The 24,464-nt window shown below is 40.6% G+C and overlaps 3 protein-coding genes across 7 annotated transcripts in view; 1 reads left to right on the forward strand and 2 right to left on the reverse strand.

Annotated features, from left to right (window-relative positions):
- ACSBG1 (acyl-CoA synthetase bubblegum family member 1) overlaps window positions 1-7,513 on the reverse strand; it is a 51,858-nt gene extending 44,345 nt beyond the window's left edge. For 2 of the 3 annotated variants that reach the window (XM_052807526.1, XM_052807525.1), the window contains exon 1: window positions 117-559. In XM_052807526.1, coding sequence (XP_052663486.1) covers window positions 117-196 — 80 coding nt within the window. In that variant the 5' untranslated portion in view covers window positions 197-559. Of the gene's footprint in view, window positions 1-116; window positions 560-7,413 lie in introns of those variants that run through there. The other variant, XM_052807529.1, reaches the window with a different exon arrangement.
- An 817-nt stretch (window positions 7,514-8,330) lies between these two features.
- Window positions 8,331-14,282, forward strand: DNAJA4 (DnaJ heat shock protein family (Hsp40) member A4). 3 transcript variants are annotated; one of them, XM_052807538.1, is made up of 8 exons: window positions 8,331-8,450; window positions 8,577-8,714; window positions 10,426-10,606; window positions 11,537-11,641; window positions 12,421-12,648; window positions 12,728-12,958; window positions 13,481-13,581; window positions 13,673-14,282. In XM_052807538.1, the coding sequence occupies exons 2-8, from the start codon at window positions 8,583-8,585 to the stop codon at window positions 13,889-13,891; spliced, it is 1,197 nt and encodes a 398-aa protein (XP_052663498.1). In that variant the 5' UTR covers window positions 8,331-8,450; window positions 8,577-8,582; the 3' UTR covers window positions 13,892-14,282. The 3 variants fall into 3 exon arrangements, with proteins under 3 accessions (XP_052663498.1, XP_052663500.1, XP_052663499.1); XM_052807540.1 differs by lacking the exon at window positions 10,426-10,606 and having other exon boundaries at window positions 8,428-8,450; XM_052807539.1 differs by lacking the exons at window positions 8,331-8,450; window positions 8,577-8,714 and adding an exon at window positions 8,850-9,435.
- Window positions 14,283-15,185: 903 nt separating this feature from the next.
- On the reverse strand, window positions 15,186-22,993 carry SKIC8 (SKI8 subunit of superkiller complex). The gene is made up of 11 exons (XM_052807544.1): window positions 22,854-22,993; window positions 22,688-22,731; window positions 22,568-22,595; window positions 22,111-22,216; window positions 21,024-21,196; window positions 19,732-19,880; window positions 19,285-19,378; window positions 18,399-18,492; window positions 17,638-17,730; window positions 16,907-16,985; window positions 15,186-15,477 (listed from the first exon to the last, which is right to left on the reverse strand). Exons 2-11 carry the CDS (start codon window positions 22,697-22,699, stop codon window positions 15,388-15,390), a joined length of 918 nt encoding a protein of 305 aa, XP_052663504.1. The 5' UTR covers window positions 22,700-22,731; window positions 22,854-22,993; the 3' UTR covers window positions 15,186-15,387.
- Window positions 22,994-24,464: the final 1,471 nt, after the last annotated feature.

Genomic DNA, 24,464 nt, shown 5'->3' on the forward strand with positions numbered 1-24,464 from the left:
AGAGACACCATTAGGCAGACAAGGTTCTTGTGGATCTGCGTGGTAGTAGAAGACACACTTAAGTTTGGAAAAATTGATAAATCAGTTTGTTAAAATAAATGCTCAAGCTACTTTACCCATTTTCATAGCTTTCTGAAATATTCATTGCATTTTCATCTTGTAATTTTTTCGTAAGAGTCTCTCCACTGTTAGGCATGCTGACAAACCCTCTAAAGCTGGTCACAAATATGCTAAAGAACTGTGCGGGTCAGGGATAAATAAGCTACTTGGACAACTGAAGAAACCAACAGTAACTGGTTATTTGTTAAAAAAAAAACAACACGTAATACAAGAGGAGGAGACTACAGCTACAAAAGCTACTTCTTTCCGATTTTAACATGCTTGAAATGTCGCACTGCCTGTGAGCTGCTTACTGTTAAACTTTCCTTTTAATTCAGTTTTCTTTAATTATCCATGAGAAGAATTTTAATGAGTCTACAATGCTTTAAGATGCAAATCTTTTCTTTTCCAATGAATTCATTCATAGAAGTTGAAGCAATTCTAATTTTATTAACTCTAGTTTCAAAAAGGAACATTCAGTGAAGTTATTTTCTTAAAGGAAATGCAGATTAATTACATTAGGAAATGCCTTCAAGTCAATTATACCTATAAAACCCAGTACTTCAACAGCCAAGCACCTCCTCCAGCATCACAACTACACCAGCACTTCATCAGCTTCACCAAACTAGGCCTACCATATACTGTAGAAGTTTCTATACATGACTAAACAAATTACTTCCCAGGATGTAAGAAAGTCTCATTCAGCTACTTAGGTTACTTCTATACTAGTAAACAAAAAAAGATCCAGAGAATGGCTCAAGCCACCCACTGCGAGCACCTTCCATGGGATGGTTTTGGTCTGCACAAACTGGCATTTCCCTAACCCAGGGGATAACCCAGGGCAGGGGCTGTTATTGCGAGATGAAGTTAATGACTACCCTGTCTGGAGGAGGAAGAGAAGCTGTGCCAGGCCATTTGCCTTCAGAGCCAGAGAACATGATCTAGAATGTTTTATTTAGTGGTACAAAGCCATAGTGATTAGGAAAACATAAGACTAGTAAACATCTAACTTTACAGAAAGATATGACTTTTATTCCAGAGTATCTTGCACCACATCCAAATACCTAATTGTAGATAATGCAATTTGAAATGAAAGGAAAAGAAAGAAAACTTTGCATTGGGATTCTAAGGGGTCTATTCTCACACCAGAAACTTGCTTTGAAAATAACTGAACACAGAACAGGGGATATTTCGATGGTAAAAATGTGTCATCTTACACAGCGAAAATTCATTTTTTGTCAGGATTGATTTAGTTCCTTCATTTTAGGGTAACTCTCCAAAGTCCCACTTTGTTCTGATGATTCCTTGCAGAAAGCCACTAGGTATCTTCCACGGGCTTGCAACTAGCTTTCCAGAAATACCATAAAGAAAAAAGGATTAAACTCTGTTGCAAGAAATCTCATTCTTTTCTTCTTCTTCTGGTCATCTAAAACGTTTTACATGCTATGTTATATGCAGAAATTCAATTAGACAACCACTAATTACCTTGCTTGGATAGCATCTTGGGTTGAGTGGCTAGGTAACAGACTGGTCTCATGAAAGGAAAATGGCTGTTAATTCTCTAAAACTTGTACTTTCAGCAAATAAACAGAAAACCTCAAATATACATCTCTTCTATACATACTGTGTTTAGAAAGGATTTTTTTGTTCTGTTTTTCATATAATCTTCCTTAAACTAACTGATGGTTAGAAAATTATTTTGACACAATCAAGGATTCTCTGATGCTAAATCACTCCCCGGTAACAAAAGGACAATTTATCGGGGGGACTGGTGGAGAAGAGTTGCTTTTGGACTGTTTGACTGTAACAGAAAGCTCATGACGGATAAATTGTAGGTTTCCTGCAATTGTCAGCTACAAACAGTCCTGTCATTTTAACAATAGGTTTATGAACATCATGCTGTAAGAAATAGTTCTATGCAGCATCTGCCTTTGTAGTTTCAAGTAATAAATCCTAACAAATAGGGCTAGCAATGTACATAGAGTTGAGTAAGGAATGATCTTTACCTTTAAATGATTTCTACATGCTGCAGTTTACGTGGTGCTATGGTGTCCTGGTTTCAGCTGGGATAGAGTTAACTGTCTTCCTAGTAGCTGGTACAGTGCTATGTTTTGAGTTCAGAGCGAAGAATGTTGATAACACTGATGTCTTCAGTTGTTGCTCAGTAGTGTTTAGACTAATGTCAAGGATTTTTCAGCTTCTCATGCCCAGCCAGTGAGAAAGCTGGAGGGGCACAAGAAGTTGGCACAGGACACAGCCAGGGCACCTGACCCAAACTGGCCAACGGGGTATTCCATACCATGTGATGTCCCATCCAGTATAGGAATGGGGAAGTGGGGGGGCAGGGATTCGCCGCTCGGGGACTGGCTGGGTGTCGGTCGGCGGGTGGTGAGCAATTGCACTGCGCATCATTTGTACATTCCAATCCTTTCATTATTGCTGTTGTCATTTTATTAGTGTTATCATTATCATTATTAGTTTCTTCTTTTCTGTTCTATTAAACCGTTCTTATCTCAACCCACGGGTTTTGCTTCTTTTCCCGATTTTCTCCCCCATCCCACTGGGTGGGGGGGAGTGAGTGAGCGGCTGCGTGGTGTTTAGTTGCTGGCTGGGGTTAAACCACGACATATGGTCATTTTCTTTCATGCCTATATCTAGCCACATGCAACTTGCACAAGACTGCACTAGACTCACACTGAATTTTTGCAGTGGGATGGGCTGCTTTCTCCAGCTACAGGTTAAGATTTCTGGGTGTTGACAGGCTCACAAAGCTATGGAGGAAATTAAGAGGCAAATAAAGCTCACATACTGTTCACATCCTTTGCTCTGTAATTATGATAGGTATCTTTCTGGAATTAGTGACTGATAGTTAAAGTTTGTCACTACAAACTTGCACTGTCACAAGATCCCAAGCAGAAATATTACAGAGGCCAAAACAAAGCGATGTTGTTACTAAGGTCAGTAACCAACAGAACCACAATGTGCCCATCAGCCTCAGCGTGGGTGGAATGTACAGCACCCCTTCATGTTTGGGACAGGATGTTTCCTCCCCCATTTCTTTACTTGTAAGGCAAGAATGTTTATGTTTTGCCATAAAACTTGCATTTAAAACAAATGAAGGAGTATACTAATTCTGGATGCTCCTTGCTGTTCATCCCAATTAGTTTAAGCAGGTTGTTGATTCATGTAACAAAACAACTCTGTGCGATTGGCCTTTTTTTTTTTTAAATTGTGTAACAAACATCTTAGTGCAAAACAATGCTTTTTGGTACAAGCATTGGTTAAACTGGTAGGCCTATTGTTATTCCAGACTCTCAGCACTGAGTCTAAAACAAAAAAAAAACCCTCACCCCACAACAACCACCAGCAAAACATCTAATAACCTTTACAGTTTTTATTTCAAAGGCTTTGTTACATTTATTTACAAAACTGGCACCAATTCTAATCTTTTTTTCATTATTTCAAATCAGTCCTCTTCGAGCCTGGCAGTTTTTCAACTTGCTACTAATTGCAGCATGCTGTCTGCTATGTTCCTGGATGGCTGTTAACTGCATTTACTGTGATTATATACAGTTTTCACACACAATACATTCACAGATATTCCCCCCCCCCCCCCAGTTTCTCATAAAATTAAAGATTTAATTTTGGCCTCTAAAACATTTTAGCTAAAATAAAAACACAATCAACTCCACAGTTACTCTTAAACAAGAGTAAGTTTCAGAGTTTAAGCAAAATTCTAAATCCAAACGTATCTTCAAACATTACTGTGGCTAAGCCTCCATTAAGTCTTAGTAAACAAATAAGTCTCAACGCATACCTTAAAGATCAACAAATTTACGCTAGCTTGGGCCAAGGAGAAGATGCCGAGGGCAGATTCCATAATGAAAAGCCCCAGGCAAGCAACATCTTTTTAAACTCACATACACTTTTTATACTAATTCATTTCTAATGAAGGAATTCAGATTAGGAAAAGGACAACTTTTACCCCTAGCTGTGTCTCCCCATACTTGCAAAACTGAAGAGAATTTATCCATACTCAAATCAGCATCTGTAGGCAAAAACAACATGACTACCTCATGTACATTCGTCAGGTGAAGCAGTTTATCCCACAAAACACTTTGCTATCCAGAAGCATAACCAGCTGCATGTATTAATATTTCATGAAATTTCCAGTAGCAATCTCTCTGTAAAAATGTTTTCTCTCATTGACCATGCCACAGCAACAGGAATTTCATTTTGCCTTTCTGAACAATGCATTCTGCTTTCTAGGGAATTGTTCTACAACAATACAGAGAAAAAACACAGATTAATTTGTGCAAAGCTTCTGGAGTCTGAGTGCCAATAACGAAAGCATCTTAGATTTGCCTGTAACTATCAGTTTGTACTAATTAAGGAAGAGAATCATAAGGAAAAAAAAAAAGTAGCTGCAAATGCACATCTGGAAAAAGAGGCAGCTGTTTCTGAGCAACTGGGAAGAGGCAGAACATCCTGTCAGGTCAAGAAGACAGTTGGTCTGAGGACAGGCACATCTAGAAACAATTTTGCTGCTTCTTTCTAAGGAAAAGATTGGTTTAGAGTCAAATTAAATAGCTTGTGTTTTCACATTTACCTATAGGTGTTCATTTAACCCGTCATATTTGCAGTCAAATTTTCTACAGGCACAAACCACTTAGAGATGCCCAGCCTTTAACCAGTCAAAACTGTACTATGAAAACAGTTCTTACTCCTTCTGTATTACTAGGAATTAAAATTAGTTACTACAGATTGTTGCACATTTTAATTAAAACTTGCCTCAGAAAAATCCTCCAAAGATGCTAGTCACTCACTATACACTGTCCTATAATAGCTCAAAACAAATGCCATCATTTAAATTTTCTTGCAGATACGATCTTTACTTTCCATCACAGGCAAAAAGATTTTCCGAAGAGCTTGTTTCTGTACAAAACATCCTTTAGAGATATTAATTATGGGTAAAAAGTTCCAGTACCATTAAAGGTCCATTACATGAAACTGTTATACTTTAAATAGCCCTTTTAAAGTATATTTTAAGTAAAACTAAAAATCATAGGTTAAAAGTATTATTTAAAGGGTGTTTTCCTAACAGCTTTGTAGAAATCGTGGTACCTGTTCAGGTTTGGATGCTGAAAGAATCCAGCTCAACACCAAGGAGAGCCTGTTGTGATTCTGATTTTACCTTCCAGAAGGACTACTCAAGCTCTTTATGCATTATATTATATATGCACTATTATCTTTAGTGTGACTGAAAACAGACACAAGTTTCAAGCCCTCAGATTCCTGATTTTTTTTTTCAGGTGTTCATAATGGAAGCTATTCTTGGAACTTCTTTACAAAAATCAAGGGTGCTGCAAGAAACCGCAGCTGCAGTTCAGAAGATTGTACTCTTACCTGTGTCTGCAGGATGCTGTTTCCAACAACTGCTTCACAGTTTAGAAGGCATGATTAATGAGAAATGGTAACATGGCCAGATAAAAGACAGAAATGCAAACAAGGAGATTCCATGCGAATTTCATATAGCAGAGATTAAAAGATAAATGCATAATTCTTGTAGCATATAAAGATGCTGTATGCTCCCAAGGCCAGGTGTGAGGCAGTGTTTTGACTTGTTTTGTGCCAACAACGGGAATACCTATTTCAGAACCGAAGGCAGAGTCCTCTGGTGGTTAAATTAAACTGGCAGTAGGATCTAATTATTCCCCAAACCCAGTCCAGCCCTGCCTACTTGCAGAGAACGGAAATTCTCTGGTAGTTTTCCTGTTTACACCTACATGCAAATTTGATACTGTGCAAGTAAAAAATGACAAAGTCATTCATAATATTACGTGCAGCAGGAGAGAAAGTAAGGGAAAGAATAGTAAAAGAGATCAGCTGTTCATCTGAGAAATGTGTAAGCAACTACTGCTTAGGAACAACCACAGACTTAAGGAGGCAAGGTGTGTAGCAAAAGAAACAGAACTGAGCATATACACACTTGATCACCAGCTTTGTTGAGTGGAGGAACCACCACTGTAATTGGTGAGAAATATGTCTACAGGCTGTATTACATTTATTACTAATTATGACAAATTAGATGAGTAAAATCAGCTACTGAAGATTCCAACTTTGTTCCATAAATACAGTATTGATAAATAGGAAATGTTTTGCTTCAGACAGCTAGAGAAGTACTGTATTCCCCACAGGTACCAGGATGACTGCAGTTCCCAGACTAGAGCGATGCAGGAGATGCAGATGATGATGTGAAGAATACGGATGGACTGATCTCTCTCCTATTTTTGTAATCAAAACCACCAGCCCTTACTACTTTTCCCACTAATTCTTTGAATAAATAAGGAGCTTGGTTGTACCAACTGGAACCAAAGATGAAGAAAACAAATACTGACTATTAAAGATAAAGTAAATATAACCTGATAGCTCCCTCTAATAAAATGAAAGGAAAGTAAACAAAGCAGGAGGCTCAATCCTCTTAAGCAAAGATCCATACCAGCAAAGTTTTTGGCTCTTACTAGTAAGAAACCACCCACGAGTCTGAGTTCATATTATATTTACCAATATCTATGGATACCTATGTTAGGGTTTCTACTCACAGAAATTACATACTGTCCCTTTACAATGTACTATAAATTGATCTGTGACATTCATTATGTGCTTTGAAAGCCTGTCACCCGCTGAAGCATTCAGCTACGGCAAAGCTATTAACAGAGTTATCATTTCTTCTTAAACAGGAATATTATCTTCAGGACTATAGGATTATAGCTAATTTACCTTTAAGGTGAACACCATTACTAAAATAAACTGGGTTTTCCCCCTTAAAAAAGGGATACACAATTCTCAGCCTACAAGTTTACAGAGTAACTTACTATAGTTATTTTAGAAAATAATTTCTGTATTTATTTTTCAATATAAATTCACAATCGCAAAACACAGATTTACATGTTCAGCTGCTGATAATTATGCTTAAAAGAAAATAATAGTTACCAATGCTCATTTCTTTCTTGTGGTTTTGAACTGTTCCTTTCATTGATATTTTGGGTTATTTTCCTGTAGATTAGCTCCCCCTCCTTCAGTAAGTCTACATGCTCAATATAAGCAGGAGTATACAAAGAACAGATTGCATTAATTCAATCTTCTAATAGTATTTACGTGAAATACAGTAGAAAGTTCATTATAATGGCACTAGAGCTTTAAACCACCAAAAATTTTTATTCAAAATCCACACTGCCTTCTTTTTTTTTTTCCTTCGTTTTCCACTGTTAGGCAATGCAACGGGGTTCTTTTATGATCATCTTAACTTTTTACCTGTACTGCGGTTGTCAGAGCGCTGCAGCCTTTGGGTTATCATAACCAGAGGAGATGTTCTTGTTTTATAAAGCTGTTTCCAGGAATAAAGAACTGTTTCCTGGAATAAAAAGTAGTTGTAAGCATTTCTACTCGAGTTTGAACAAGATCTGTTTAGTTCATACAGCTTTTCTGTATTTTTCACTTGTCATTTTCAACCTTGATCTGTCGTCATCTATGAAAATATGCTTTTACTCAGCTCCCACAGCAGTACCAGTTACCTCCTTTCACCTGATCAGTAAATAATTAATTGGAGACCTTTGGTTGCTTGGAGACAGATGAAAACTCACTCAGCTTTCCAGCCCACTGTCGGCAGGCCGGCTTGAAGAAAGGGCGAGCAACAAATGAATGCAGAGCGGGGGGACACCTTTAGCTCAATTAATTTTAAAACGCCCAAAATACTGAGGAAAAAGGCGTCAGAAATCCAGTCTTATTAACTAACGAGATCAACTTCTAACGCGCAGCCAGCCCTCGCTTGCCAGGAGCGGGGAAGTTTGTACGAGGGTGCTCGTCGGACTCTCCGGAGGCCAGATGCGAATGAGTGCATTTCACGGGAGAGAAAGGAAGGAAAACTACCACCGATTAAGAAGGCTGACGTGAAATTGCACTTGAGCGACCAAAACCCGTGATACCTGACAGAAAGAAACCGCCCCTTGCAGAGCCTCCTCCTCCTCCTCCAGGAGGAAGGCGGGAAGTGACCTGCCCGGGCCGCTCCCGCCACAGCGCGGCGTCTCCCCGCTCCTCACAGCGGCCCGCCCGCGCCCCCCCCCCGCTCCTGAGGCGCCGGGCGCTGCCGGGCGGAAAAACACTCCCCCCTCCGCCCCCCCGGGAACGTACCGGCGGTGACGTCACGCGCGGGAATTCTAGACCGTTCCAAGGCCGTGACGTAGGGCGGCGTCATTCCAGAAGATTCGGCCGGTGCCCATATAAAACCCGCGGAAGAGGCGGGGCAACGGCGATCGGCGAGCGGGGCGGCAGGAGCGGGGCGTTCCGCGGCGGTGAGTGCGGCCCGGTGGGCCTCGGCGGGATGCCGGGCGGGGGTGGCCCGCTCTGGGCCGCGCGTCCCGGGCGGGGGCGTAATGGGGGGTAGCGGGGAGTAACTAACGTGGCGCGTCCTCCCGCAGGGCACCATGGTGAAGGAGACGGAGTACTACGACATCTTGCAGGTGAAACCCAATGCCTCCTCCGAGGAGATCAAGCGCGCCTATCGCAAGTTGGCGCTGAAGTACCACCCGGACAAGAACCCCAGCGAGGGCGAGCGGGTACGCGGGGGCCGGGGTCGGGCTGGGGGCTCGGTTTGGGACCGGGGCCGGTGGGCCGCCCGCGGTGAGGCGGCAGCGCTCCCGGCGGCACCTGCGGCGGGGTGGCGCGGGGCCGAGGCCGAGCCCGGGCCCGGGCCCTGCCTGCGCCGGCAGGGCTTACCGCAGGCGCCGCTGGGCCTCAAAATGGGCGAATCCGCCAGGAGAAGCCGGGGCTGTGGCGGAGCCGCCTGCGTGGGGCACCGCGCGTTTGCCACGTACCGGTCCCGGTTAAGGTACGCCGGCGGGAAGCGCGCCCGTAATTTTACCTGAAAATTGTGCTTTGCGCAAAGGACGGACGTAACGCCGTTCCCGCAGCATAGTGTGAGGAAATGAAGGGCTCCCCTTCTTAAGAGTCTGCGAAAGACATCTGAAACTGCTAGCAGGCCTGATGGCCCAGCTGTGGCAGGAGGGGGTGTGTTAGTTCCTCTTTTGGGGCGCAGTTCCTACCGGTCTCCCCGTAGTTGACAAGGGAGCTCATTCTTGCGGAGATGCTGGTTAAAACAGGCAAAGCTGAAAGGATTTCTAGTGCCCTAATGGCCATCGTGCTGTGTCAGATGTTGCAAAGGCCAGTGGTGGATCTAGCTGCCAGCACTGCTGTGCGTGCTGGCGTTGCCCTGGATGGATTTGTGTTCCTGAACAGGATGAGTTTTCTTCCGAGAAAATGCTAATGCAGATGTACAAGGTAACTATCCAGGGAAAATCATTGGGCTGCGCGCGGGTGGACTGTTTACAACATAACCATTTTACGTGCTATTAGCAGAGACCCGCTCAACTCCACATGTTGCCTAGGAGGATAAATGAGCACCACAATTGGAGAACTATGGAAAACTTGAATGATAGGATTATTTATCTAAAAGCTGGTCCGACAATCCCTTAATATTGGAATAGAAGCTCCATATTTGTGTATTTAATACACCAATTTACAAAACCCAACCTAGTTAAATAGTAACATAGTCAAAGGTAACCTTTTCTGCTTTTATTTTTGGCCTGCTTTTTTACTTGCACTGCTTTACCTGGTTATAAGTAAATCATGTTTAAAATGGAAGTAGTCGTTTTAGTAAGAGCAAATTGAGCTTAAAAATTGACTTAGTCATCTTAGTAATAGGAAACTCTTGATAGCTATTTCAAGAAATCCCTTAATTATTTTGATACAGTGGATGCTTTGATTTGTATCTAAGTCTTTCTATTTGCAATGAGTAAGCAACACCAGTGTCTGGTCACTTAAATCTCTGTTTAGTTCTAGCTGGATGTAGCAGCTCAGCAGGCATGAAGGATCCCTGTGTAGCTCTAGAATAACTAGCACTGCTGTGGCCATAGAGCATCTGGGGATCCCCAAGACTTTGGGGATAGTATCATATCCCTTTCTAAATGGATCTGTTAGAGGTGTATAATGGTTGCAACTACCACCATCATCAAAGCGTAGTTTGCATATGCTTGTGAATTGGATGAATTAAGCCCACTTGCAACATGGGAGGAGGGGGGGGAGAGGGAGAAGAGGGGTGGTTTTCCTGGACAAAAGCATACTATTATAGTCAATTACGCATTTGTTCAGGGAGTTTACTTTTGGAAAAAGACAAATGCTGTAGTGGCTCAATCTGAAGATGGAGTTGCATATGAGAGGGTTACTTTTCCTCTTGGTCATAGTTGTTCAGAGCTTCTTTTTTCTTTTTAGTTTAAACTCATATCCCAGGCATATGAAGTTCTGTCGGACCCAAAGAAAAGGGACCTCTATGACCAGGGTGGGGAGCAGGCTATTAAAGAAGGAGGCCTGAGTGGCGGCAGCTTCTCTTCACCCATGGACATCTTTGACATGTTCTTTGGTGGTGGAGGCCGAATGAATAGAGAGAGAAGAGGTACACAGTTCTAAACAAGTTCTAGAAATTCTAACCATGCACTTAAGCATAAAACACCTGTGCTATGGTACTGCTGTTCTGCTAAGTGTACATAGTGTGGATATTACTCGTTGCAACAGTAGATCAAGTAAATATGATTTTTTTTTTAGTTACTCTAGCATTAAGATTCTGATAAAGTAGATAACATGGCGTAGCCATAGCAGTCTTTCTGATGAGTTCTGTTTACTTTTTGTTAAAGTGGGTTTGGGTAATGTGTAGGGGAGGGGGAGACATTGGTAGGTTAGAGATGTTGAATTAGACCTGTTTTAAGTTGTCTTTTTTCTAGATCTGTGCCTTACTTGCTCATATGCTTTGGGCAACTTGCTTCAAAGGACACCATCAACTTAAACTTCAGTAATGTTAAATCTCATGGAAATATTTGGGGAAGTTATGTGAAACTGAGTACAGAGTGCTGCCAAAAGCACAGTATGATTTTTGTCTTTTTCCATGCCCAAAGTCTGTTGAAGGAGCAAGTAGTAACTTGCTGTAAAATCTTTGAAATTATGCTATGAAGTGGCACGGAAATTTATAGGTAGGCATAATAGCAACTTCTAAATTGACTAGATCTGAAGCTGGTAGTGTCCTTGCATCTTGCTGTTTCAGTTAAGCTTATAAAATTAGGGGTAGGAGCAGGGATAGGGTGGCTTTAATGATGCTTTGCTTAATTACAGCTAAACTTTATGTTCTGACATAAGTGGGTGCAGCTCAGTGGAAGCTGATGGAACTGTACATGCTTTTAAGGGGGCTGAGCTGTGTTCAAAGTTTGGAATGAACTTTACATTTCCTCAGTGAGACTGTGCATGTATGAACAAGCATAGAAGACTTTAAATAAACATTTGTCCTTACAACAGCCAAATCAGAATTAATCTTGCTCTTCTGTTTTTTTTAAAGGCAAAAATGTTGTGCACCAGTTAGGTGTATCTCTTGAAGACTTATATAATGGTATTACAAGGAAACTGGCACTGCAAAAGAATGTTATTTGTGGAAAGTGTGAAGGTAAAAAAAAAAAAAAGTAGTGGTTTCAAACCCCTCTTACTCCAAGGTTTTTTTTTTTGTTGTTTTTAAAGAACATTGGCAGGGTGGAGGGCTGGGAATAAAGTGTGTGTGGGGGGGTATTTTTATTTTTCTCCCCTGCACCCCCCAAGTCTGCCAGGGTATTTTGTTCTTATTTATGCTTATCCATAGTGGTATAAAGTTACTGTTCTAATGGCAGACTTAAACTCACTGAGAATTATAGTTAAGGGTACCTAAATTAAAAGTGTCTTAATCTGGAACTTTAATAAATGGGTGTTTCGTTAAACTTTCTTTTAATTGCTGTTGGTAGAAGTCTAGCTTGGATTACACAACTTATTTTACAGCTATTAAGTATCTGTAATGACTAGTCTTTGAGGTAAATCTTAATGAAGTCTTGTATCTTAGTACACTATTAAATATTTAGTAAGCAGATTCTTTCAAAAGTATTAATGGAATGTCTCGGTCTTGGAAGTTGGTATGCTGATAGTTCCTTGAAAACCAAGATGTATTGGGAGGTGGGGCAGAGGCTAATGAAATAAGCTGTGCATAGAAAACTTGACTTTATTTTGCATGCAGAAGCTTCTAACTCGTGGGGCATGTTTTGTGATGGAAACTAAATTCCAATTACATTGGAAATATATTACTGAACTACTATAAGTTGCCCTAAAAGTGCTCTTGAAGTCAATGAGTTCCAGCCTGACTACTGTCAAGTAACTTTTTTTTTTTCGAGACTGAGATCAGCTTTAACTTTTTTGTCAAAGGTTATGGTGGAAAGAGAGGGGCAATAGAAAAGTGCCCTGTGTGTAAAGGAAGAGGAATGCAAGTTCTAGTTCAGCAGATTGGACCTGGAATGGTGCAACAAATCCAAACTGTGTGTCCAGAATGCAAAGGCCAAGGTGAAAGAATAAATCCGAAGGACAGGTGTGACAACTGCAATGGCTGTAAGGTTGTAAGAGAGAAAAAAATCATAGAAGTTCATGTTGATAAAGGTAAGAAATGTGTATTTGTGCTATGTCCCTTACCGTAGTCTATAGTTCTGCAGAGAATAAATGGGTTTCTTTTCTCCAGGTATGAAAGATGGTCAGAAGATAGTATTTCATGGAGAAGGTGACCAGGAGCCTGATCTGGAGCCTGGTGATGTTATAATTGTGCTTGATCAAAAGGATCACAGTGTCTTTCAGAGGCGAGGGCATGACTTAATCACAAAAATGAGAATTCAACTCTCAGAGGCTTTATGTGGTTTCAGAAAGACCATTGAAACTCTGGATAACAGAGTTCTTGTCATATCGTCTAGGCCAGGTAGGTCTTAAAGAGTTCTGATGCTATATAAACTGCTTGCCTGTTTCATTGTGCCTGGACTGGGGTTTTGGGGGGGGTGATGTTTTCTTTTAAACCAGTTGATGCAACAGATTCAAACTATACTTGCGGTCATTTAATTTAGTTCATTCTTGTCACTCCGAAAACTTTACATGCAGAATTACGGCTAAAGCTGTCAAATGCTTCTTAATAAACTTCAGCCTTGGTGGGTAGATAGCCAGGAAAATATTCAAGAGGCCAGAAACTTAAACTCTACTAGATTATCTGTTAATTCAGCCTGAAAGCTGTGCTAAGCAAACCTGCTTCTCTTACAGTAGAGGAAATAGCCTAAATGGCCTTACTTCTGTATAGCTTGGTTTTAGTACTTTTCAGTCTGCAGCCTTTTTAATGAGCTGCTAACTCATTTCCCTCAGATGCTGTGGGAACACTGCTTCTGTATAACCCTGCTTTTCATGGTTATGAAATGCCACATAAGCTTACTTACAGCTCTTAATCTCCATGTAGGTGAAGTGATAAAACATGGTGACCTAAAGTGTATCTACAACGAAGGGATGCCTGTCTACAAATCTCCAATGGACAAAGGCAGCTTAATTATACAATTTTTGGTAAGTTGACTGCTTTTCTGTAGCAAAGGTATCAGTGTTGGCATCAGGAGTAACTATTCATTAAAAAACCCCACCATATATGAAATTGTAGGTCCAGTTCCCAGAGCACTACTGGCTTCCAAGAGAGAAACTATGTCTGCTAGAGGCTCTGCTTCCTCCACGAGAAGATGTTATGATTACAGATGAGATGGATCAGGTAGACCTTGAAGATTTTGATCCAAGTGAGCAAACCTACCGTAACAGTGGGGGAGAAGCATATGAAGAAGATGAGGAGGGTCCAAGAACAGGAGTACAATGTCAGACATCTTAAAGCAAGGTGGAATGGATGTCATCTAAAATGTAAATTTTCACAATGAAAACTGCATGGCTGTAATAGCCACTGCTTGTGGTTTTTGTGTTCAGCAAATTGAGTTGCTGCGCTGTCAGTATCACCTTTTTGTAACTAATTTATATTGTGTTCTTGTAGTCTTTATATATAAAGCAAATGTCACACAGCTGAGACCCAACTGAGTTGGTATACATTTTCCTTTGCTGTGAAGGTTCTCAATTTATTTCACCTATGCTATTTATATAAGACTTTGGCAATATTGATGGAGGCTAAGTGGAGTGTCTTATGTAAATACTTTCATACTGGAAAATTAATTTCATAGAATAAAACATAGCAGAAGTAACTTCTAATAAATAGAACTCTTCACATTTTATCATGCTTCTCTTGTACTTTCTAAGCCACTCTAGTACCCCTTTTAAGTTTCTGTAAGCTCAGACTCCTACCACCTAGTCTAGATTGTTCTCCATATTCATCTTTGTGTTAGCTGCAACACTAGTACCTGTCTCATTTTGTATGTCTGAAGCATTTTGTGCATGCCCCACTCCTTGCGTAATAGTGCTCTTCCCTGTGTTCTTTTGTTGTAATAGAGTAGCATTCCTTCAGTTACTTAGCTTTATGTAAGTGTAACTTAGAGTTATAAGATATCCTTCTAATGTGTATAGAGTGTACCCCACATACTTCTCACTTACATAAAGGCAAATATTTCCAAATAAAATTTTGATCTTTCAAAAGCTCAAGCTCTATATTTCACCCTTCCCTAGAAAGGGTTTTTACTTTCTCCTAGGTGTTGTTTACTTGAGCCTTAACTAAGATGGATAAACCAAAACCACATGTGTTGGGTATACTGCTGCTGTTTTGTAACATGAAAAGATACCACAGTAGAATAATCACATTAAAGCTTTTTTCCTTTTATCTGTTTTTCTAGTAGAGTTTGTATTAAGTCAGGGTTGGAAACAACTAGCACTCTTCAGTGAAGTTAAACCATGGTGAATGAGCTGTATATCACCATACAATTGCCAGAACAGGTGTTCAACTTGCATGACCCTATTGCATACATGGGGACAACATCCAGATGAGTGCAGGCTCTCCTTTCCCATGTGTACACCACCCAGCCTCAGTCACTTTTCCTTCTGCTAAAATAAGCTGCTGTGAGATGTGGTCAACACTTTCAGCTCCAGTCTATTTATGTATAAAGGCAGGGGAGATTAACTGTGCAGTTACTTCACCCATGACTACATATTTCCAAAAATACATTTTTCCAAGGATGAGACACAAGTTACTTGCATCTGTAGCTTTTATTTTAAAAAAAGTAAAGCTTTCTCTCATGCTAAACAAAATCAAAATTACATACAAACATATCTGATTTTGCAGATCAGCATTACTAAAATGCTTTTATAATACTAAAAAATGACACAGAAGGATGATAGTATTCCCAGATACTGCCACAAGAGTGAACGAGAGGGTCTGAGTTAAGACATTTAAACTGGACAGTCATAAATATGAATTTCTTGATCATCTCCAACAGATACAATTTTGGACCCACTTCCATTGTACTTCACTCCCCAAACCTGCAAATAGGTCATACGCAAGGTTAGTGACAGGAAATGAAAAAATGTCTTCATAGCAGTCATATTTACTGACTACAACAAGCAGAAGAGGGAAGATTATTTAAAATCACCTTATTAGAGCTGGCTCGATCATGGCTTCTGCTTTAACAGCAGATGAGGTTGATGCACCAGAGAAGGACACTGCCATCTAGTAGCCTGACAAGTTTGTACATTCCACTCCTACTGATGATGGATTACACAATCTAAAGACACTTGAAAAAGGCTGAAATGTACTTGCCCCACTTTGCGCAAATCAGACCTAACATTTTCACTCTTACCCATCCCATCTTTCCTTTCTGAAAAGAGTTATTTTACAGTACTTTCAGGAAAGCAAGAGAGGAAGTATTGTTCACACAGACTGACGGATCATGACAGCCTGAAGAATGATCCAGTTTATCCTTGGGCTAATTAAGTGAGCGAGCCATTTACTTATCAGTGCAAAACTCAGAAAAATTCAGGTCAGTCCTCTGACTTGACTTAACAACAGTTACACAAACTCTTAAGTGAGCCCCATCTCCATCAGGAAGAGTGAAGGCTACCCAGCATATTAACATGGGATTGCAGAATGGGTATATTGACAACAGCATGTTTTGTGGAATCTTGTATACCATTTTGCATTAAAATGAGCCTTCCCAAAAGCCGATACATCTCTACCTTCCTCAAACTTAGAAGGTTATAAACAACAGCTAAAACAACACTGGAAATCCAATTCTGCTTGGTACTTCAATACTAAAACCCCCATAGCTGTAGATAACTGAAAAGAAGGTTACTAGCAAAAAAGTACTATGGAAGAAAGAGCCCAAATAAAATCTGAAAGAATTTCCTTTGTTAAGTCTTCCTCTATGATCCATTAAAAAATAGCATCATTCTACTTAACACCTAGCATTTGGTAGATACCTGACTTCCGTCACAGGTAGCTATCACTGAGGGGGGGGGGGGGGGGGAAAAAGTAGGGTATTAACAGACATATGAGGAGGAAAAAGTCCCAAGTTTCAAGGGAGCTTTCAAGCACCTTTTTAGATAATTCCATCCTTTTAAGTAAGTATTTTCCCCTCTTACACATTCACACACTGTGTAAGTGATAGAAATAAGCAAGACCATAGACAAAAGATAAAAAATACATCCTGGTAAGAATCCTTTTGGCCACTCAGGATTGCCTTTATTTGGACCTGAAAAATGTAATTACTTAGAAGAGATCAACCTACACGCTTGGAGTATTAGTTCAATATTAAGTGCCAAATAATGATGAACAACTTCTAAGATTTTGTTACAGCAAGGCAAAGTGCAACCCCGAAGCTATAGCACCAAGTTGAAGCACAAATGTGCACAACTACATAACTGAAGTTCTCCGGTGAACACAGTGACCTAGATAAAGCAATAGTAGACATACCTGATCTTGGTGGTCCAAGAAAGTGTGAACACAGGTTCTCGTTCCAGCATCCCAAACTTTTACACTTTTATCAGATGAACTGAAAGAAAAATATTATTGATCAATGTTTAAATTAATAGATTAACTACAGTTTAGTGCAAAGCTTAAAAGATCTCATACAGTAGACATAAGAAACCCTCTTTCACCCATTAAGTACAGGGGTGAAGTAGCAAAGGAGTGCATCTTCTGCCAGGTTCCAGTTACCTTTAAAATACATGTATTGTTTCAATATCTACAACATGAAAACAAAGACTCCTATTTTAGCCAGAAAATTCTTTGAAGCAAGTTCTTTGGATAAAGACACTCCTGTTACATATACTTGGTCCCCCAACTGCCTAAGCTGTTCTAAGAGTTAACACTAAAGTTCAACTAGATGAATATACTACTACATGAGGTTGTACTTTTTAATTCAACAGCATTTTTTCAGTATTGAGATTCAAACTGCCCTTCTCTTAGGTTTAGATGTTCTTCACCTGTAGGGAACTACACTGCAGTGGGATGACTTGTACTAAAAAATACTATCCACTACAACTGTTATCACGTCACAGATTGGCTCGAGTCTTTAATTGTAATGTTATGTTATTCCATTATAGATTCCATTGCAATTTGTACACATTTACTTTTTATGATCCATCTCCCTTTATAAATATTTTTTTTTCAGTAAGCATAAACAAGTTAAAAATCCTCAATACCTGGAAACAAAATGGGTATCATCGGGACAGAATGCTACATTTAATACCCAGGATCCATGACCACTTAACGTGCCAGCCAAGTTTGCATGTTGCCTGTGGAAAGAACAAATTTTAACATTTGGGTTGTGAATTCCAGGGAAAAAGCAACAGGAATATACTCTAGCTAGTGCAGTCGGGAATGGTTCAGTGCAAGGTCATGGAAGGTGACTTCTGGACATTTGTTCATCCAAGCTGAAATGATGTTAGAACAGATTCTGTTTTTCCATTTCAAATGGTTAACATAAAAAGAAGTCACTAAGAAGATGCATTGGTGGACAAAACAGTTTCAGCATGAAGAAGGCAAAGTAGTGCAGGTTTAGGGGAGTGAAGATTACTACAGCAGTGCCTTTTCCTCCCAGGGTCTTCCAAGTTTTTGCACAATGCAACAGAAATAGGTCATAAATATAATTTCTTGGGGACAGAACAGATGTTTAAGATGGGTAAACACGAACACACAGGACAGATATACAAAACAATTAGCCTGTTGCCTACAGGGCAAATATGAGGGAAGTAATTTGTTTTCAAGTTAAGGTTGGCATCCACCTATGCATTTTTTAAAAACAATCTAAGTGCATAGTACTTTAAGATTATTTATTACATAAAGAAGTCACCAAAAGCTCAAGGGAATTATAGAGAGCAGAGGGCTTAATGTATTTTTTACAGTATCAGCCTTTCTGAACAGTTATTTTCCTGTTAGCATGTCTTGCAAAATAACAACTTACACATCGTAGATTTTGATATAGCCGTCATCTGAAGCAGTTACAAGTAACTGAGAATCTGGAGAAAATGTCAGTGAACGAATAGGCATCGCATGACCTGAAATTCAAAGTTATATATGGCTTAGAATGTAGCTATTCCTCTTACTAATGACAGTGCTTAAGAAGCTACACCAGAACAGCATTCCCTGTGAAAAGAAAGCAACCTCTGAAGAGTCTTTCTCTCTATGCCTCTACAGGCTTCTTCTCACAACATAAAATGGAAACTGACAGTAATTCTGAACTTTGAATGTTAAGGCATGTCCACTGCAACACAAAAGTATCTTATTTTTTCAGCTGTGGATCTTTATTAGAAATTAGGTCACATTTTCTAATATTGTTTCGTATTTTTTAAGTGGTTGGGGTTTTTAATTAACTCTACAACTGGACAGATACTGCATGAACATTAAAAGCCCGTTTATCTGTTAGAAAAATGCACATCTAAAACATAAAATGTTCGGTTATTTTTTAAAATGGGAATAAATTGCTGTAAAACTGATACCATAGTGAAAAGAAAAATCATACGCATGGCAGCACACATTTGGCTTAGCTTCATTCCCTTGTACTGCACTGCAATACAAGAAGAAACTGCAACTTAAGAATTTAATTAAGCATTACTGACTGTACCTTTTGAGACAGGCATTTATGATGCAAGCCTGAGTTTACAGTTTGCCTCTAATATTTTAAGTGGTTTAAGTAACAGCATACTAAATAACTAAATACTGCCTAATGGACAAAAACATCAACCATTTATGCCATGGCTGTTGTATCTTATTCTGACTTGCGTTACATCCTTTAATTTTGTTGAGGAATGAAGTCACAACTTGGATATTGCAAATACACAAACCATTACCTTCTAGCGTATGCAGAAGTTTTCCAGTTGCAATATCAAAAATATTGATAATGCCATCTATCGCTCCACTGGCTAAGTATTTTCCATCTGGACTCTGTAATAAAACACAAAAAGTATGCATTTAACAACTGTTTGCATTTATGCTATGTACCTCCCCGACATGCTCTTGGCAACTTTTCACAAATATGATCTATGCAAGATACCTGGGCCCAAAAATCCTGAAGACTTCAGCTAACTTATTCACTATACATGTATAAGCAAGATCAAAGTACATTTTTCATAGATGAAGGGGGGAATGTCATGCAGTTTATATTTGGAACTATCAAAGAATGGCTGTCATTTAGTATTACGTAGAGATAAACTGATAGATGGAAACAAAAATATCTGATTTATAACAATTAGAGCAACAGCAATTTCACATAAGAAATTATCAATTCTGCTTCTTACATATGCAATACTAAGGATGAACTTTCCTCTGGTGTCCAGAGAATATTCTTTCTTTCCGGTTTCAACACCAAAAATATTTACTTTTCCCACATGACTTCCTGTTGCAAGGTACTGGGAATCAGGTGAAAAAGCCAGGGACCAAGCATCAACTGTATTAAAAAGAAAAAAATTAGTTAGCTGAATGCTCTTTCTAGTTCTTATTCAACAATGTCAGTTCTGTATGCATCAGTTTAGACATTTGACCCCCTAACTGCTCTTCTTAATACTACCACTCTTAATACTCTAAACTCTACTACATACTCATAAGAAGAGTGTACAAGCTCACGAAAGGTAACATCCTTCTATGGAAGCACTTAATGGAGCATAGCTTGAGCCATTTATTTCCGTTTAGTGAAAGATTACATTTTCTAGTAAGACCTTGAGCTTGTTAGACCCTCCTGTAACAATAAATTTAGATTTTAAGACTGCATGAGTTAAGTCTAAATTCTTACTTTTCTCTTGGTACCAAAAGATATTAAACCAGTAAAAGAAAGCAGCACTAGTATCTAGCAAAGCAAAGAAGATGCAGAAGAAACGCAGATATATGAACATAACATAGATCAACATTCCTTGCAACAGAATTTAAAAAAACATACCTTTTTATAGCAGTACAATGTGTTTATCTGGCACAACATAATTCACAGTTTTTTTCTATAAGCTTAATATTAATTACCTAAAACACTGCAAGATTATTCTTAAATTAGGGAATGCCAGTGGACCAATGAAATATTTAGGATAAGATCTTAGGCCCTGAATTCCAATCTGGAGGATGTAACATTGATTCAGACTTCAGTTTTACTGTGTTTTGACTTGCTCACTCAGGATTGGATGTACTGCATAAACAAACATCACATATACAGCTCAAATTCAGTGCAGTGCAGTACTTACGAAAAAAGTTCAGGCTGTCTTTGTAAATCAATTTGAATAACCATTTGGATTATTTTTTAAAATATCGTTTTATCAATACATCTGTAAGAGCAAGCAGAATGGTTTCCATTCTTAGATGCTTTATGCATCTAGCAAAAAGTGTATCTAAATGTATCTGAGAAAGTGTAAGTCGTGTGAAAAAATAAATGTAAAGTTGTCTGATACTACTTCTATGTTGAGTTCATAAAATCACTAAGATTTTTGCAAAGAAAGATTTAAAAAAAACCCCTAGTCATCTCATATACCCTAATTATACACTGTACAGTATTTACTCTCTAGAGTAAGTATACTTCTTACGCAGAGACAGCTTAACACTGATATCTTACCAGGACCAGCATCTATTGACTTGATTTGTTTGCCAGTTTCTAAATCCCAAAGGCGAATATGGGCATCTAGGGAGCTGGATGCTGCAATGGAGCCTGTGTGGCTGATATCCACAGATACCACCCCCAGCTGGTGACCCTCCAAAGTCCACTGTAGATCCAATTTTTCATCATTCCTTTTGTTCAAGGGAAAGAAAACCCTAGTTATGAATAGCTGGGGGTACTTAACTGATCTCCAACCTCAGACAAAACAAACAAACAAACAAACAAGACAACCCACATTTCTCCATTTTGTTCAACAAAAGGGGAATCTAACTTCACCCATGAAATGTGAAGATAGCTACACACAAATTGCTCTCTGTACTTACGGGAAAGAACCAACAGATCAATCATTTACCGTATTTCTGCAAAGCATGTACTTCACCTTAAGTCTGTAAGTAGTCCCACGGAAATTTCCATTGCACATCAATACATGGGTACTTACACAGCAGACTGTTAATCTGTCAGCATAGCATGAAACGCAATGACCAATGTTTTTATAATCACCACAACAGAGCTACTCATGTCATTAAAGTGAAGCACATACTTAATACTGCTTTGGCTAAGAGACAGATCAATTTCTTTGCAAAACCACACTTCTGTGTCACTTGTATGAGGATTATGAGGATTTTTTTTTTTTAATTAAAAAGGAAGATGTCATTTCCTCTTTTACTCTATTCCCATTATTCCTTTCACAGTACCCATGCTCCCAGTGCATTGTCTCGTAAAAGCGTGCATTTCTAATTCTTTGGTTTAGAAATACATCAAGTTGTACTTTTCTCTGGCAGACAACATATAAAATTTGACACACATTTGCAAAAAGGTTCACGTTATTTGAAAATTAGAAGCATATCAGAATGCTACCACTCCAAGGGAAAGCACACATCAATGTGGATAAACTTGCTCAAGAGAACAGTTCTGTGTGCCAGGCTACCCCTTCCCTCATGTAACTTCTAACATCCCTGCAAACTATGGAAATTCAAGACTGCTGTATCTCCATACTGGCTACTTCCAAGGCGTAAAACTGGTTAATATGGAGCGCTTCACTTACCACTTCCAGACCTTCACTAGATCATCCAAAGAACCAGAGATCACTGTTTCAGAACCATCTTTTTTATTTTTTCCCCAGGCAACTGACCAAATGGCATCATCGTGAGCTAAAAGAGAATTTAAGCATAGAAATTAAAAATTAAGTGTTTCCTTTTGATGAAAGACAACTACCAGTTTTGGTAACGCTAAAACTGCTGATTGTAACGTTGGCAATAGACCTTGCTCTTCAGGTCTGTCGGTGCTCCCAGAGCCTTGTCACTGTTTTCATCGTTTGAAAACACATGATGCACTCTGTTCACCAAGGTCAGTGTTGAAAAGACCGCATAGCTATTTTTGAGTTATTCAGATTTATACTTAATAAACATAATCCAGGTCATCTCACGGGTATACCTGCCATTATCAATTTTACATCATCCAAGAAGACCAGTATTATTAAATACATGTCAGTGCTTTCTCACCTTGCTCTTGCTTGAAGAGAATACCGTACTAGAAAGAAAAAATAATTAATATTACGTATGAGCAGCCTAAAAAAATATCAAGGTACCGATTAGTTTGATTAGCGCTGCGTTTTTATTTACCTGTGTGGTCATGTCTTTATGGCAGCAATCTTAACAGGAATGCTCTGGAAGGAGAAAACCCACCCATTAGGCTCAGCAATAAGAGTCTGCCTCAGAGACACCGTTCGGGAAGGAGAAAACGCGGCAGGCACAGGATTTCCCGAGGGAAACCCGGCCTTTCTGTCACCCTCCGCTCGCACGGCGGGAAGCGCCCGCCACGCAAAGGCCCGGCACCCCCGCTGCGGCCTCCCTTCGGCCCGCCGCCGCCTTCGCCCTCCCTCGCGGTGCGGTGCGGTACCGTGCCGAGCCGAGCCGATCCGAGCCGGACACAGAGCCTTCCGCCCCCCGCCAACCGTCACCACCACAGCCGCCGTCGCGCTCCGACAACGTCTTCTAACCACCGAGAGCGCGGCGAGAGCGCCTCTCCCCAAAGCCCTTCTCTCCGCCGCAACAACAGAGAGGACCTCCGGCCTCGCCCTCTCTACTGCCCCCCTGCGGCCAAGGCCGCTCCGCTCCCTTCGCCCCAACGGCGGCGGCGGCAGCCCGCGCCCCGCGCGCGCCCGGCTCGCCCCGCCCCGCCCCGCCCCTCCCTCGCCGCCGCCGCCGCCGCCCTCCGCCGGCGGGAGCCGCCTCAGCGCCTCAGGTGTGCCCCGGGGGCGAAGGCAGCGGGCTTCGTGCCCTCCGGCCGTCGCGGCTCGCCCTCACCAACCCCTCTGGCGGCGGCAGGTCCTCGGGCAGCGCGTGTCCCACCCAGGCTGCCCGACACTGGCCTTCCCGCCGCCCGGCAGCGCAAAGGGCCAGAGCGTTGGCAGCCCAGCTCGCCGCCGCCGCCGCCACCTTCTTCAGGGGATGCCGGTGAGAGCCGTGGGACTGATGCTGTGGGCTCCGTGTTGAGCCGCTTGCTTCCCGCCGTACCCCTTCCCAGGCCTTCATGTCGTCGGGCTTGCTTAGACGACGAACCCCTTGGGCGAGGGACCAGTCACTGTAGTGGTAGCTGTCCGGAAGCAGTCGGCGTCTTTTGTGTATGACATAAATACCTATAAATAACACACCTCCGGTGTTGCGGTGGTAGTAATGACCTGAACTGTGGAAAGCACGAGGGACTGAGGAGTGCGTTCAAGCCTGCCGCCTCAGCAGTTGGAAGTTCCTGACTGAAAATTGCAGCTGGCTGCCTTTTGTCAAAGATGTGGAGGAGGAATGCCAACCAGTCAGGGGAGACTGAGCACAAAATTTACTTACCCTGAGCTGTTGGGTCACTTTATGAACAGCTGGCTCCCAGGATCCTGGAGCTGCAGTAAAAGTTGAGCAGTACTGCCCATTTCTCTAACCACAGCACAGAAGGCTTCTTTAACTGCATTGGAGAGGAAGTTTCCCTACTAATCATCTGTCTCAGAAAAAAAAAAAAAGGTATGCCTTTTTTGGAACCTGAGTTTTTTCAAGTTGTTGCCTCTACTTGAGTTAGAAGTGGAGAAAATGTCAGAATTAAAGTTCAGGAGAATAAATCAGATTCCCTGAGGCTTAAAATTAAAGACAAAGGATCAGTGGCCTTCCACAGCTTTTAATCAGTCTTTATGTGTACACAAAGCTCTTTGAGATCAATAGAGCTTGTCTGAGTAAGCAAAGTAACAACAAAAACAGGAATTCTGAATGTGTCTTAACACAGTTCTGCAGTCAAGAATGAAAATCTGGGTAAAACTCTTACATATAACTACAGAATGCTTAGTTCTCTGATTATTTAGATTGAGCTTTGAGAGGCTTTTAAGGCATACTGCTTTAATATATTGAATTTCAGAAATTC

The sequence above is a fragment of the Harpia harpyja genome, chromosome 14, assembly GCF_026419915.1.
Source record: "Harpia harpyja isolate bHarHar1 chromosome 14, bHarHar1 primary haplotype, whole genome shotgun sequence".
Lineage (NCBI taxonomy): Eukaryota > Metazoa > Chordata > Aves > Accipitriformes > Accipitridae > Harpia > Harpia harpyja.

What these genes read in the sequence shown, in the direction of transcription:
- DNAJA4 (XM_052807538.1), top strand. Translation starts at nt 8,583, where the DNA reads ATGGTGAAGGAGACGGAGTACTACGACATCTTGCAGGTGAAACCCAAT. An exon ending in AATGAATAGAGAGAGAAGAG is followed by an intron (nt 10,607 to 11,536) that starts GTACACAGTTCT and finishes TTTTTTTTAAAG; the next exon opens with GCAAAAATGTTGTGCACCAG. An exon ending in GCTTAATTATACAATTTTTG is followed by an intron (nt 13,582 to 13,672) that starts GTAAGTTGACTG and finishes ATGAAATTGTAG; the next exon opens with GTCCAGTTCCCAGAGCACTA.
- SKIC8 (XM_052807544.1), bottom strand. An exon ending in CTAGTGAAGGTCTGGAAGTG is followed by an intron (nt 21,197 to 22,110) that starts GTAAGTGAAGCG and finishes CTTGAACAAAAG; the next exon opens with GAATGATGAAAAATTGGATC. An exon ending in GATACCCATTTTGTTTCCAG is followed by an intron (nt 16,986 to 17,637) that starts GTATTGAGGATT and finishes TTTTTCTTTCAG; the next exon opens with TTCATCTGATAAAAGTGTAA.